The 14132-nt window shown below is 40.7% G+C and overlaps 1 protein-coding gene across 4 annotated transcripts in view; it reads right to left on the reverse strand.

The window, feature by feature from the left end:
• LOC148420520 (zinc finger MIZ domain-containing protein 1-like) overlaps positions 1 to 14132 on the reverse strand; it is a 180439-nt gene that overhangs the window by 47779 nt on the left and 118528 nt on the right. For all 4 annotated transcript variants that reach the window (XM_088420709.1, XM_088420706.1, XM_088420708.1 and 1 more), the window contains exons 4-6: positions 9204 to 9315; positions 5111 to 5224; positions 1479 to 1584 (exon numbers count right to left, since the gene is read on the reverse strand). In XM_088420709.1, the coding sequence (XP_088276835.1) occupies positions 1479 to 1584; positions 5111 to 5224; positions 9204 to 9272 (289 nt within the window). In that variant the 5' untranslated portion in view covers positions 9273 to 9315. The remainder of the gene's footprint in view (positions 1 to 1478; positions 1585 to 5110; positions 5225 to 9203; positions 9316 to 14132) is intronic.

The following is a 14132-nucleotide window of genomic DNA, read 5'->3' on the forward strand; positions in this document are numbered from 1 at the left end:
CTAGCGCCTAATTATAGGGTGCGTCTTGTGTGTGTGTTAAATACTGAAATAGAAACTGCAACTGAGACTGCACCCTTAAATACGATAGATACCACAGTTTTAAAAGTCACAGTCATTTAAAATCGTCCAAATCTGTCAAAACCGAGTTTTTTTCTCTCCCACGTTGTTGAGTCTTTTAATGCTATTGCGCAAGGTAGCAGCCGGGCCGTCTATCAATAAATCAATCAATCAAATGTTATAGCCTGCTTGAGTGTGACTCAACAAAGCTCATCACACATTTTACATTATTTTTTTTATTTTTATTTTAATCCCTTTATGACTTAGCTTCACAGCATATTGATGCATTGTTTATGCTGTAGGCAAAAACAGTGCAGTTCACAATTTCAACGTTCATATTCAAATTCAAGTTCAGTCGGCTCGGTTAGGGACAGATGTTTAAAAAAAAGATGGTTTCGCTGGGGCTAACATTATCAGTTAGCCTACATCGTTGTTATTGTGTTTAATGTACTGTTTAATATGAGTTTTGTATGCTTCATCTTAATACATATTGATCAGAGCTATTTATAGAATATTATTATTAGCCATTGTACAGTGGAAATTAGCGTTCGCTTACCTTGTTATTAGCGCTAGTTGCGACAGGGATCTTGCTGACAAGGTTTCCAAATGCTGGTGAACCCACTGTGGAATGCGGCATATCTGCTAACGAATCTTCTAACCTCTTGATGTTGAAGTGTCATCCCTCAGCGAGAGAGCGCAATCCTCTGCATGTTTTCTTTTGGCTAAATTCATGTTACTATGGTCCTGCTCTAAATGGTTTGTCAAATTACTGGTGGCATTTCACGAAGTGGACAGCTTTTTAGGTGTCGCGCACAAAGTGCACCTAACGGTGCTATTTTTCTTGTCTGTACTTCTGACTAACTTAAAGTAATGGTCGTATGTCCATCTTGTGTACATATTGTCCATACACAACCTGCCGTTAGCTGTAGTAGATCAGCAAGGAGGTGGGAGGGGGGAGACACACCACTTTCAGGCCAAAAAATAGCATTGTAATGCATTACTTTACTCTCAATTGTAACAAGTACAATATTACTATTGTTTTGTGTCTAATACATGACTTCACCACGTTGTGATGAAAAGTAACACATTACAGAAATGACATTACTTCTGTAATGCATTACTCCCAAAACAGATACCGTAATCTGATATTGTCCCATGCCTATTTAGGAGTCTGAATATAAGAATCTAAATAAGTTGACATATTTATCCAAATAGCAAACAGTGGAAAACAACCTGACCTTAATAATGAAAAGATAAATACCATTATTCCAAGATATCTATTTCTGGGCGGCAATACAAGATAAGTTTGTGATCTTATTCCAAGCAGATCTTTGTGTGAAATAGAATGATATGAAATATACAGTAAGCAGTATATCCAAAGGTCAGGTTCCTTTTCAAATAATGTGGGTTAGGGGTCTTACCAGCAGATTTGGGGGTGAATTTGTCTCTATTGGCTGCGCATACAGCCAGCAACCGGTAGCCCAGATCCAGGTCAAAGCCTTGCTGGGCAGCCACACGACTCACCACCTAGTAAAAAAAGAATTCCAAAAAATTAAATAAAAGCCATTCAAAAAAACAAAAACAAAAAAAGTTATTGTCTATTATGCAAGCAAATTAAAGAAGAGCTACTCATAAGCTCCCAATTCTGATAGTGAAACCTTATTTATCTTTACAGTTAGAGAATTAAAAAAAGGCATTATTTTAAGTCAGTCAAAACCCTTTGTCCTCCTCAACTTCAAAAAAGGAGGCAGCACATTTTTACACAGAGTAGCAGAATGACAGGTCTGAATGTATAAACACTGTTAAGCGACTTGAATAAGTATGACTTGGGTAGGTAAATATCTTAAAGTCAAAACACCTTTGCTTTTATCAACCTAAAACATGACAACGCTGCTCTGATTCCTTTTGACCTCTAAACACACTTGGTGGCCAGGATGCCATGCTGTTCTAATGCAAACAGAAAAATCACTAAAACCAAAGTTTGCTTGTATACATTCTATAGAAAAACAGGAGTCAGAAATGAAATATGTCTACAAGCAATGTCATTACACATTTTACAGTATCTATACAAGACTCCATTAAAAAACATACACATTGTCAAGGGACAAAGGATGCTGCAGTGTATCTGTAACAGCTGTCATGTCATCCTTTATTGGTTCTGTTGCAAAAGCTCCACCAGGGAATGACCTCTTCACATGCCTGAGGCAACAGGCGTCTCTGTGCGTGCATATCCACTTATTTCGCTGCGGCAAATCTCATTGGCTAAATTTGGCACGCAGTGATATTAATATGCCAAGCTTGGACACTTGGAAGTCAGCTGGTGATGTCACCAAGAAAGCAAAAAAGAAGAATGTATGGGCCGCCTGCTGTAATTCTCTCGATAAGGAGCTGTTTGCTCTCCGATTCTAATGAAGCAATTTAGCAGATAGACGGGGGCACCATGCTGAGTGCTTGGCTGCATTGTATGGCTCTTTATCAGACTCTAAGAGGCTTTTATTGTGATTTACACATTAATGAGCCTTTATCTGTTTGCTCACGCTACCACTTGTGATAGGAACAATGCTCCTCCAGTGTTTCTCACTGATCGCGCTTGGCCAAGCCTTTTTGATTTCATTGCACGTGTGTGTGTGTGTGTGTGTGTGTGTGTTTTATTTGATCACACACCTGCTGAAGAATGGGCAAGCGGCGCTCTGGCACTCCGCCCACATCGGTGAGTGATGTGTGCTGAATGGAGAAATGTGGGCTTGAATGGTGCCCACAGTACACTTCGCATTGTGTGTGCTGGTGCCACAGTGGGTCGCAAGTGTTAAATGTCACAGTTACTGAGCTGATGACTGCCTTAAATCTAGAAACTACCCTTGTGTGAGCATACACACCATACTATTGAATGTCATAATAACAATAAAAGAAAGAATACATTTTAAAGGACATTTGACAATAACTCACTGGTGTGCAAAATGACAATGGCATCATAAGTTTTTACGTTTAACATAATGTTTACCCAGTGGTGGCCCGTCTATGTGTATTTTATATAAAAAAAATATTCTCCATATTCTGTTCTTTTCGTGTCATATCCATATGGTTACATTCCCACAAGTGCTGCTGTTTTAGTGAGAGTTTTTAGCCAATTAGAACTCAGCGTGTATCGCCAGGCAGACTTCCAGGCAGACTTCATTTCTGCTTAGCTGGGAGGCGCTCGTGCTTTGGCTTTAACAAGTAGAAGGCTTCTGTGCAGTTTGCAATGAGGAATTGTGTACGGGCCAATGTTTTTGTTAGTCAGCAGCAATAGCCAATCGAGTCATAAGATCGCCATCTAGAGGCCGCACGTAGAACGTGACGTAACTGGACGCTCACTGCAGGAAGGCGGTGCTACATTGGTCCACCATGTTTAACGGTGGAAGTGGTTAAATAAGGTTATTTAAAAAAAAAAACTATACTAAAAAAGAAGAAAAATGAAAAAAATAAACATGTTGCTCAATCAGGTAACGTTAGCGTAGATTGAAGCCAGACTCACAAACACTTTTCTTTTTAAAACCCGCAATGGGTGAAGAAGAGCAAAACAGAAATTGGACTGGCGCGACTTTCGGCATTACCGTCCATGTCAATACAAAAGAATTTATTATTGGAAATGAAACGCGAAGACAAACTCTACAGCAAGTCATGAAAGTCTTTCTGATGAAAAAAAGACGAATGGATTTTATACTGGAATAACTTGGGGACAGCCGATTTGGGTGAGTTAATATGTTTTTGTCATTTTATGTCATTCATATTCAATGTCATTGTTCATGTTTCTGTTCCACTCGCGTCTGCCTTTATTGTCTGCGTTCTCGTTAAAGAGTTCATCCACCTGTCTGGTGACACTGTCCACTTTTGCTCCCAGTTCGGTCCTGCCTCATTTCCTTGTTAAAACTTCCTTTTTTGAGCCACATGTTTCTCAGTTTTCCTGCATTTTTTGGGTCCCCTCCCTTCCTCCTCCCAACTCACCATGCCCAGATGTGACACTTATAATAAATTGCCATTTGTAATTTGGTGTACAGTCTTGTTGAAGCTTGCCTGGTCTTGGTGGACTTCATAAACAAATAATTTGAACTTATTATGACTTATTCTATATTTTGGCACATATAATGATACGTTTAAATTGCTGATGTGGGTTGATTGATGTTTAAATGCTCTGAAAAAAAAGCCTGTGTACGTTCGTACGAGTGCTCATGAGGGCTCCAATCACTAAAGGCCTATGTGTGAAATGCAAGGACCGCCACTGCGTTTACCTCTATGAGGCCAAACGCCTTCTGGAACTGATTTGAGTTTTCTTTGTATCACAGATACTTTCACTTTTCAAAAACATATAATACGCGCAAAAGATAGATATATTCTGTATGACATTTAAAGACGAAGCTTAAAATACACACAAAAAAAAATTGTACTGCCTGTTAAATTTAATTTGACCTCGTTTAAACTTTTCAGTGTTCTCTAACAATGACTTGGGAGATCACAATTGACAACAGGAGTAAATTTCCACACCTTTCTGTGTGACTCTTTTAGGGTTATTCAAATAATCCTAAAACTGTGATTACCAATATTATTACATACCGAGTACAATAAAAATTGTTGTAAGACAAAATAGTCATACATGCTTTTCACCGTAGAGAGATGAGCCATCTTGTGTCAGCTTTTCGAACTCAACCTAGTTCTTTGCATATTTTCAAACAATCATTATTGTGTAGGAATTCAATTTCATGAAGTAGATTAACATTGAACTTCACTGTAAATATCTCTGCCATCTCATGTCTGATATGATTCAAATCAACAGTATTAGGTAGTAGGCCCTGAAAGTTTGAAGACAATTAGAGATAAACATTTACGTTTCCTTTAAAATTCCTGAAAAAAATGCACTGTTTGATTTAATTGTTTAAAAAACGCTGACTGGTTGAGCAGTGAAAACACACATTTGTTTTTGTCCCACGAAACTTGTGCTGGCTGTCCTTTAAAATCAGTAGCATTTTTGAAATGTGCATAAAATTCCAGCATGAAACCACAACTGATGTTTGCTTACCGTCAGGCATCCCATGAGGCTTTGCTCAAAAGGTCGCTGGAAGGCCCGGGGATCTCCACACCAGTCAAGCAGCTCTGTGGCCGCCGAGTGGAAGTTGGCTGGGTTCTGTAAGTGCTGAACAAAGTCATAAAACCATCAGAAACAAAAGAAAGTGATCTGCCAGTGTTATATGACGGCTTTCTCACACCAACTCTAAAAACAGTTGGAACCAAAGAGGCTTTGCAGCCTTGCACTTGGCCTCCTCTTGATTCAAGGTCTCGTGTTTATGTGCGACCCTGTGGACCTTGACTGTGTCCGATGTATGCCCGCTTGGCGCTCGGCTGCATTGTGGGAAGATCACACCCTCAACCACAATCATGCCAGTGTTTCTTGTTCATGATTCTTGGCGAAGGCCAGCCCCAACCCCTATAGCCTGCATGAAGTGTTCCCCACATAAAATCCTACTTCCCTTCTCTTGTCTTCTCCAGAATGTGGAGCCTGAGCACCAAAAGCGTCCTGACTAGCTTGTGCCTGTGCATAAAGCAAACAACCTTGGTTCTGGCAGCCATGTGTGCACACTCTCGCCGGTGGGTGTGTGTTGTTTAAACTCTTTCAGTGTCTTTCAGTATTTCGCTCGGTTGTTCGCCGAGACCCTAAACAGTCAAGCCTTTTCATCCAGCTGTCTGAAGGCTACTCTAGCTGGCGGGACACAATAAGCAGTTTTAAAAATTGGGCTCACTTTCTTCGCAGCTCAGGAGGTTAATAGCTCGGAAACATCACAGAGCCTCAGTGAGATTGAGCCCACTTGAAAGTGTTTATTATGTTCATGTGGCGCTGGAGCGCCTTGTTTTGTGAGCTCCTGACAAGAAGGTAGAGGCATTGTCCTTCGGGGGCGGCAAGAGGTGAAGGCTCCTGAAAGGGTAGCTTTCTGTATTATTTGGGTAATAAAAGGGCCTCCCTGGAGCACCCGCCCACCTAGAAAATCTCTGCAAGCCTCCAGAGATATCATGAGCCTCGAGGAGGAAGGCCTTGAGTGACTCATCCTTTGTGATCCCCGCAGCTCCTGCACAAATTTGACTGGGAACAGAGAGATGCTCTAAAAGAGTGTGCTTATTATACATGAATGATATGAGCTGGCATCACCACTGCTTGATGGGAGGCGCATCAGCCTCTGGCACCGGAGGAATCCGAGCTAGCACAGCAGGGGCCTGTCTGCCTGCAAGCAAACTCACAGCTCCATTTGCCGCAACATGCTCGCCACTGCCGCTCTGCGTGACAACATGGGCTCCAGTGTGAAAGGGAGGGCAGTTACAAGGAAGAAAGGAGCTACTCTTGTTGCCGTTCCGGGTTGACTGAGGACAAGAATGGGAGGGGGAGGTAGCGATGGTGAGTGCATCGGTGCTGCTACAAATTCTGCAGACAAAGAGATGATGGACTGATTCCTACTGAGGCTTGCGACAGATCAGCCACCACACAATTCCTATCTGGGTGCAAAGCTAGTTCAGTGCAGAGTACACGTCAATGGTGGCTGGCTGGCTGGCTGGCTGGCTGGCTGTAGATGACTAGACCAGATTTTTGACTTGACTTTCAATATTTACCAATATGATTATGAGTATATATAATTGTCTCTTCCTATGTGTCCTGTAATTGATTGGTGACCACACAAGACCACATTGTAGTCCAGAATAAACTGAGCAGCTCCCTGTGACTCTAGTAAGCAGAGGAAAAATAGATGGATGAATGAAAAAAATAGATTGATGAAGGAGGCGTCTAGTAAAACACAGATCAATCATTTGCGGCATGGCAATTAAGCGTTGTTGTCTCATAGCAGAAGGTCATCAGTTCCAGTACAACATGTATGCCTGTGAAAGCCAATTTTTGTGGGCTATCTGAGTAGGTTTTCTTCAGGTCTCTAGTTTCCTTGTTCTTCACCAAAAACATGTTCCAGACAGCTTTCTTGGCCAAGGTGCTGACAAGACATCTGGAAATGGTTCCTCCAACCCTGGCTGGGACTAAGTTGCCACCCACTGCTCCTCAGGGATGAAAGAAAAATCAGACAATGGCAGTAAGCCAAAGATTACAAATATGTGCTTTGCTGTCTAGTAGTACACACTGATTATCACTATGAATGATTGTATACCTCTCAGTATTGGATGTAGTCGGTCTGCCTACCAGCGTTATGAGAAGTGAAACAAAAAGTGGATGGATAGTTGGTGATACGCTGGCAAATGGGCTATTAAGCACAATGAAAAGGTCACTAGTTTGATTCAAGAAGAATACTTTTCTCTACCACCAAAAACGAATTCCAAGATATCTTGGACTGACCCCAAGAGAAAAAACTGTAACTGCCCAATTCAGATGTCAACTAAGAGAATTACAAATTCCCACAAATGACATAAATCTGTTCCTATAAATAACTGGTGACCAGTTCAATGGGCAGTTTGTTTTTCCCCTAAAGTCAGCTGGATAGACTCCAGCTCCCGTTGGCTATGAATAGCATAAACGGTATTAAAAATGGATGGACAGATGATTGGCTGGAGAGAGTTGGATGCTCTATTGAGTCATCATAGCCATTCAGCCATGTTTCGCAACATAAAAGTCACTGGTTCCACCTAAGAGCCCTCTAAACAAGATCTGGAACTGGTGGCTGGTATACCAAGTGGAACACAGTTGCCATCAATTGCTTGTCAGGCAACTGTCAGTAAATACTGAGAAATCCATGGTTGTTTAAATGTAAACACTGATCATGTGAATTTGTTGTTCCACAGAGTCCATCCATCCATCCATCCATCCATCCATCCATCCATCCATCCATCCATCCGTCCATCCATCCATCTGTCCATCTATCCATCTGTCCATCCAACCATCCATTTTCTTAGCCGTTAATTCTCACTAGGGCCGCGGGTGTGTGGGAGCCTATCCCAAACATCCTAGAAAGTTGGATCAAGTTGACACAAATATTGAGTCGAATCTTTTTGGAGACATGATTGAATTATTTTTGACCAAAGAAAGACAAATGGACATGGAATTTGTCACATGCCAAAATATGCCATGTTTTATATATCGCAGTGGGATAGAAAACAACCTTACATTTCTTTATTTTGAAGTCTCACCAGGTTTGGCAGCGTGCTTAACTATCATGCAGTGCAGTAACGAGCAGTGCATTCTTTTTGCCAAAAATAACAGAAAAAGGAAAAAAAGATCCTGTGCTGTGCAATTTTGTGGCGTTTTGATCTCCCAAGATCTTTTCACACAAAATAAGGTCCCATTCCTAGTCATTACTTCTGGTCCTTTTTTCTATATTTTGTATTTATTAAAAAGCATGTTACATTCTCATGCTTGAGGTTTAACCTATTTACATAGGTAAGCCAAATGTTTGTGATTAATCGGTCCGCTTGATCAAGTTTGTTTAAACATGTACGAATAAAATACTAAATAAAAGCATCTATAATTTCATCTGATATCATATCAGATATAATGTGTTGGACGTGAAGTTGTATTGTAACATCACAATTTTAAAAGGATCACTCTTCAGTTCCTCTGTTGTGTCTGTTGTTTAATGTAATATTGTCTCACAATGTTTCCCACTGTAATGATGTAACACTGTTATTAAGAAGACTTTTCCAATACAAACTCTGGGGCCTGCTGTAAATGTGACAAATACCAAAGGACTTCCCCTCAAACCATTACAGCACCCTGCTGCAAATAAAGAGTGCATTCTGATGCAAAAACTCAGACTTGGGTGTCAATCCCACCAAAAAGGTGTCAGGGTGCTTGAGTCAAGGTTTAGGCAACTCCACGAGCACTGAGGGCAGGTACTCAAGGAGGCAGTGTGGAATATGCAAAAAGGCCAAACATTCATCCACCTGAGGCTTGGTGTCACATGTTGGGAGGACAGTATGGACACAACCACATCGCATAAACAAATAAGCCTATAACAAGCCAACCATTTAGCTCTTACTGACCAAAGTACACAGAGGTGCCAGCCCTGGGTCATGTCAAACTGCCAGTGTGAGGGTGTGTGAGAGTGTGCGTAGAAAGGAAAACCAAAAGCACAGGAACAGCATGTTAAGAGCAAGATACAAAAGGAAGATGAGATCAATAAAGGCCAAACCTGTTTGATGCACTGTAGCCTGTCATTAGTCTGCTGGATGTGCCGATCCATGGATGGTAGCGTGTTCATGTTGGCGCGTCTACCGGGACGCCATCAAACTTCAACCGATGATCTGCAAAACAAACAGGGAGATCCTGTTGCTGTCAAGTCAAAGGCATATGAATGGACACAAGTAGGGATTGGCCAATTATTTTACCTAATCGGCATTGAGTCTTTTTTTTTTTGTTGGGAGGGGGGGGGGGGGGGGGGGGGGGTCAATAATAGATCACGTTAAAATTGTTTTAACTTCAAGGTTCCCACTTGTTCAAATTTTCTGTTAATTTTATAAGAGATTCTGCCGACCCCGAGAGCATTGCATCTCTTATTTTTGAGTAAAATTAGATCTAATGTGACATTTTATAGGGCCCGTGTTATGGTCTGTTAAGCTTTCCACAGGTAAATTTATGCACATACATGTAAATGATGGAATCTTGCCATTGGTGCATTGGGAATTCAATTTCTTATAATAAAGGCATTTTAATGACATTAATATGAACTGGAGTTGCCAACGAAGTAAAAGAGGTTGTGTCAACCGAGCACACCTAGTAACATTCGCTCCTTTTATCAAAGTGGTTCCGTGGGTGAATAATTTACTACTGACATTGTTGTCCGGTAGTGTGTTCCAAACACTCATTTTCAAAACTTCCACATTTTATACAGTGAAGTTGTGCAACTAATGAATCAAACTTTACGTGGCCAACTCGGTGCAAAATCTCCCCTCCCCAGCCCCAGAATGAAATTGAAAGTAATAGATGTGAAAAATGTTTATATTGTATTTACGCTTATGCAGGCGGGAGGGGGGCAGTTTAAAGGCACTAGGAGCGTGTTCCCCCTCCTTGTGTCGTACCATGTAAACTTGACTGATATTAAAGAGGGAAGAAGATGATTTATATGGAAAGGAAGCTGGAGATAAGGAATACGAAGAAGGCTAAGCTAGGCTAGGCTACACTCACTATGGAATATGGCCGTAACAAGCTCTCATGTCACTCAAAGGTTAATATTATATTATCTTTATAATTATATTTTTTCTGATGTTATTTAATTGTATACATGTATATCGTATATTATATATAAAAAGCACTCACTATGCTATTTTGATACCAATTTTTAACATGTACATAACATTTTTATGTTTATACCTGGGGTTTTACACACATTTGCTATTTAACATAGGCTTGGATTGCCTGCCATTCGGCGAATTCACATACGATCCCAACCACCTAATGGATTAATCTTGTAAACCGGGGGCACACTGTAATTATGTTTACATAAATTGTAGCTATTGGTTTAATTAATAAAGTCTGCTGTTTTGTTACATTTACAGTTACAGCTTTGTATGGGTGTAATTTCAAGAAAAATATAATTAATGAGTAATTGAAAAAAATGCATCTACTGTAGGTAAAGTTTGCTCAAATCAAGCAAAACTGGCCTGGCATTTTAAAAGTATGAGAAAATTCAGAAAACAGTATACTTAAGCTACATTTTGGGAAAAAAAAAATCCAGATTTTTACTGGTGGTATGACTCAGTGGTAGTGCGGTTACCTACCCACCGAGAAAATATGGATTCAATCCCAACATCAATGTGATCCTGTCGAAGTGTCTTTGAGCAAGACACTAAACTACCACTTGCTCCTGATGTTGTGCCATTGGTCAGAAAATGAGTAGTCCATGTTAAGTGCTTTGTCTTGAATGGCTTGGCAAGAAAAAAAAAACCTTCCCCTAATGGCAGATTTTTTTCCTGCTGAAAACAAGAAAAATTGCCTAATTTCTTATAGATTTTTTTCTGTTATTTCGTCAGGCAGTTTTTGCAGTGCATAGATCACTATTGACTTACAAGCATGATGAAGGGAGCTCCCTGCACTTTATTTTATTTTATTATTGTTTTTTTTTAGAATTTTCTAACATATAGCACATAGTCTAAACTAAGAAAAAAAGATAAACAAACAAAAAACAACAACATTATGGAAATCTGAAAAAGTGTTCAACAAACTTACTTCAAGATATTTTAACGTTGAGAGTTATAGTTTATATTGTTATCATTATTGATTTTAATTTGACGCCAATATTTTTATTGAAAATGTTTCTCAGTTCCAAATGACTTGACTACTAATAAATGATACCAGTATTGGCCTTAACAAAAAAAACAAGACAAAAGTACTGGGAAACACTTCTACGCCCAGATGTATATACCACCAAATTGTTTGTAATTCCATGTACCTCCTTTCTGCTAATATTGTGCTATAGTGTAGCACATGCATTTATTCATTTGAAGTGGATGGCGCTAACTGACGCTCTATTAGACAGACACACACGATGAAAATATAATGTGCAGCGTAACGTTGTGCTAACAAAACAATTTTCCACCATAACAAACATAACACCAGAGAACATAATAAACATACTGTACATCATCTCCGTGATAATGAGGCACATCAGCTTTGAGTGCGGTTAAAAGAGCACCTCCCAGTCAAGCCCAGAAGACAACACCATTTTTATCCCCCCTCTGTCGAGCGCTCATTTGCTATGAGCAGCTCTGGAAAATGGGTTAAATCAGGATTAATAGGCATCGTGCTGCTTTGGTAGTGAGACCTCTGTCCTTTGCTATCCCAATGTGTTTATCTCACCACAGATTCCTCCACACAAAAAGTGAAACTACAGGTGGCGGCGGTGGATATGCAGAGCTATAGTAGGTATGAATTTGTGTGTGGTTCTAGAAAGCTGCTTGGTACTGATAAAGGCTCCCTCAAGACCCCCTGCGGTGGCAAACTGCGGATGCTCAGCCAGCAAAATGTTCCTGTACGGTGAGATGATCTTCCTGAAAAATTGCAAATGTGCACTCGCTCCCTCACGAGCATGTAAACATAATAGCTCCAGTGCTCCTCTTTGATTGTGTGTAAAGGTAAGACTTCAAAAGAGCACTTGCAGAAAGAATAAGAGTGTGTTACTAATCCTCTGAGCTTAGCGGAGTAGAATTACCCACACTGCATTTAGAATGTCTTAAACATTAAGGAGAATGTGGTCTAATGGAGGGAGGGAATGCTATTTTGTTCCCGCCATCTGTGAAAGGCAAAAATAAAATAATAAATCACCCCACATGGCCCAAACCTCACCCCCACTCAGACTTGACGCCCTGTGGCTTCGTTCTGCTGGCTCGCAATGTCCCGGACATCCAGTAGATGTCTCCCTATTCTGTGGCTGCTTTGGCTTCATTCACACATCACACTCAGGAGCAAGTAGAAGTCCAGGGGAGGGCTGCTTTAAGCCCTGACAAACGCTGCAAATCCCTCACAGTCAGTTGTGCTGCCCACTAAGGGCAAGTTTGAGCCTGCTGCCGGCCGCCTGCCTGACCTTGTGGCTATTGATTAACTACTCCTCTTCTTCTTCACTTGTCGCAACACATACATAGACACCAGAAGAGGAAAAAGACCAGTGGAGAGAGAACAGTGTTGACAGGGAAAAGGAACACATCCTTGCGGACAATATCAGATTTTTCACTTGTAAAATAAACAAATATATAAGACATAATGTGTGATACCGTGAACAGTAACTGGGCATAAATGAAGGAAAAAAAAATTAAACATGAAGAAAATTAAGATTTTGTGCATCGTGCGGGTGCAAGTGCGGGAGGAAGCTGGAGTGCCCGGAGAGAACCCTCGTGGTTTCGAGAAGAACATGTTAACTTCGGAAGGAAGGCTGGAGCCAGCTGGATTTTGAACTTAGGTCCCATGAAAGTGCCAACCACTGCCCCACCGAGCCGCCATTTTTGTAAGATGAAACATTGAAATACATTCACAGACGACTGGTGACCAAAAAGTACAGACAAAATTATGAAGCTGAAACCAAATGTACATGTCAGCAAAGCCAGAATTGTGTGCTGAAGTGCTACTCTGCTGGATAGAAATGGAGTATCAAATGGCTTTGGCAATTAAATGATGATCCGGGGAAGTGATTGTCTTCTTATTGTTAAAACAGCTTTAACAAATGTTTATTTGCAAAAAGCACTAAGGTGGCCAAGAAGTACATAGCAAGAAAATGGCAAAATCTTTCACAAATCGTTGTGAAAAGTGAACAATATCACTTATGAGATGGAAAAAAAAGTCTCTGAAATGGTTATATGATCTATACAAACTGTGCATTTGTCTGCAACACTAAACAGGGCAATAAGCAAAGAAAAACAAAAAAATACATTACCCTCAATTTGTTTGTTATGCATTTTTTTTTTCTAACATTTTATTTATTACTCCTCCTCCTCCCACAGGCTCACTTTCTATTCATGGTGGAAAAGACTAAGCTTGAAGAGCTTGTCCGGGGAAATTGCGCAAATGTCCAAAATCAATAAACAAGCGTTGCCTCAGCACCACACCCCATCACGCAATGTAGCCTAATGTGAGTTCCTCACCCCGCATGTTCACTTTGTAAATAGTCAGCAATAACAAACATGCTCGTCTGTCATGTCGTCAAGGTGGGTGAGGGGTTTCAAATAAGTTAACTGTTGTAAGAGCAAACCTGATGCGCTGTGCCCTCGTTTTCCTGAATTTTCACTCTATCTTAGATCTTTGTCTCCCAAACATCTTAATCAGCCACACTCAGCGGAGGTGTAAAATAAAGGATTACACATCCAATTATGCTGCGGCAGCAGAAGAGGAGGCCTGAGCGACCAAACACAAACAAATCTTGACGTTGGTGGAAGGCTCTACTTCTTTTTTGAGCAAATCGCAAAGGAGGCGATTGGTGAATGCGAAGCGCACGAACGTGAAAGTGCCAAAGATGCGCAAACACACAAGTTAATGATCAGCCGTGTCGCACTGTGTGAACACAGGTTGAGAGATTATTCCATTCCACGGTTGGGATCGAATTCGCGGGCAATCCAAACCTATGTTAATTAGCTAA

Source organism: Hippichthys cyanospilos, chromosome 8 (assembly GCF_059441005.1).
Source record: "Hippichthys cyanospilos isolate Australia breed blue-spotted pipefish chromosome 8, RoL_Hcya_1.0, whole genome shotgun sequence".
Classification (NCBI taxonomy): domain Eukaryota; kingdom Metazoa; phylum Chordata; class Actinopteri; order Syngnathiformes; family Syngnathidae; genus Hippichthys; species Hippichthys cyanospilos.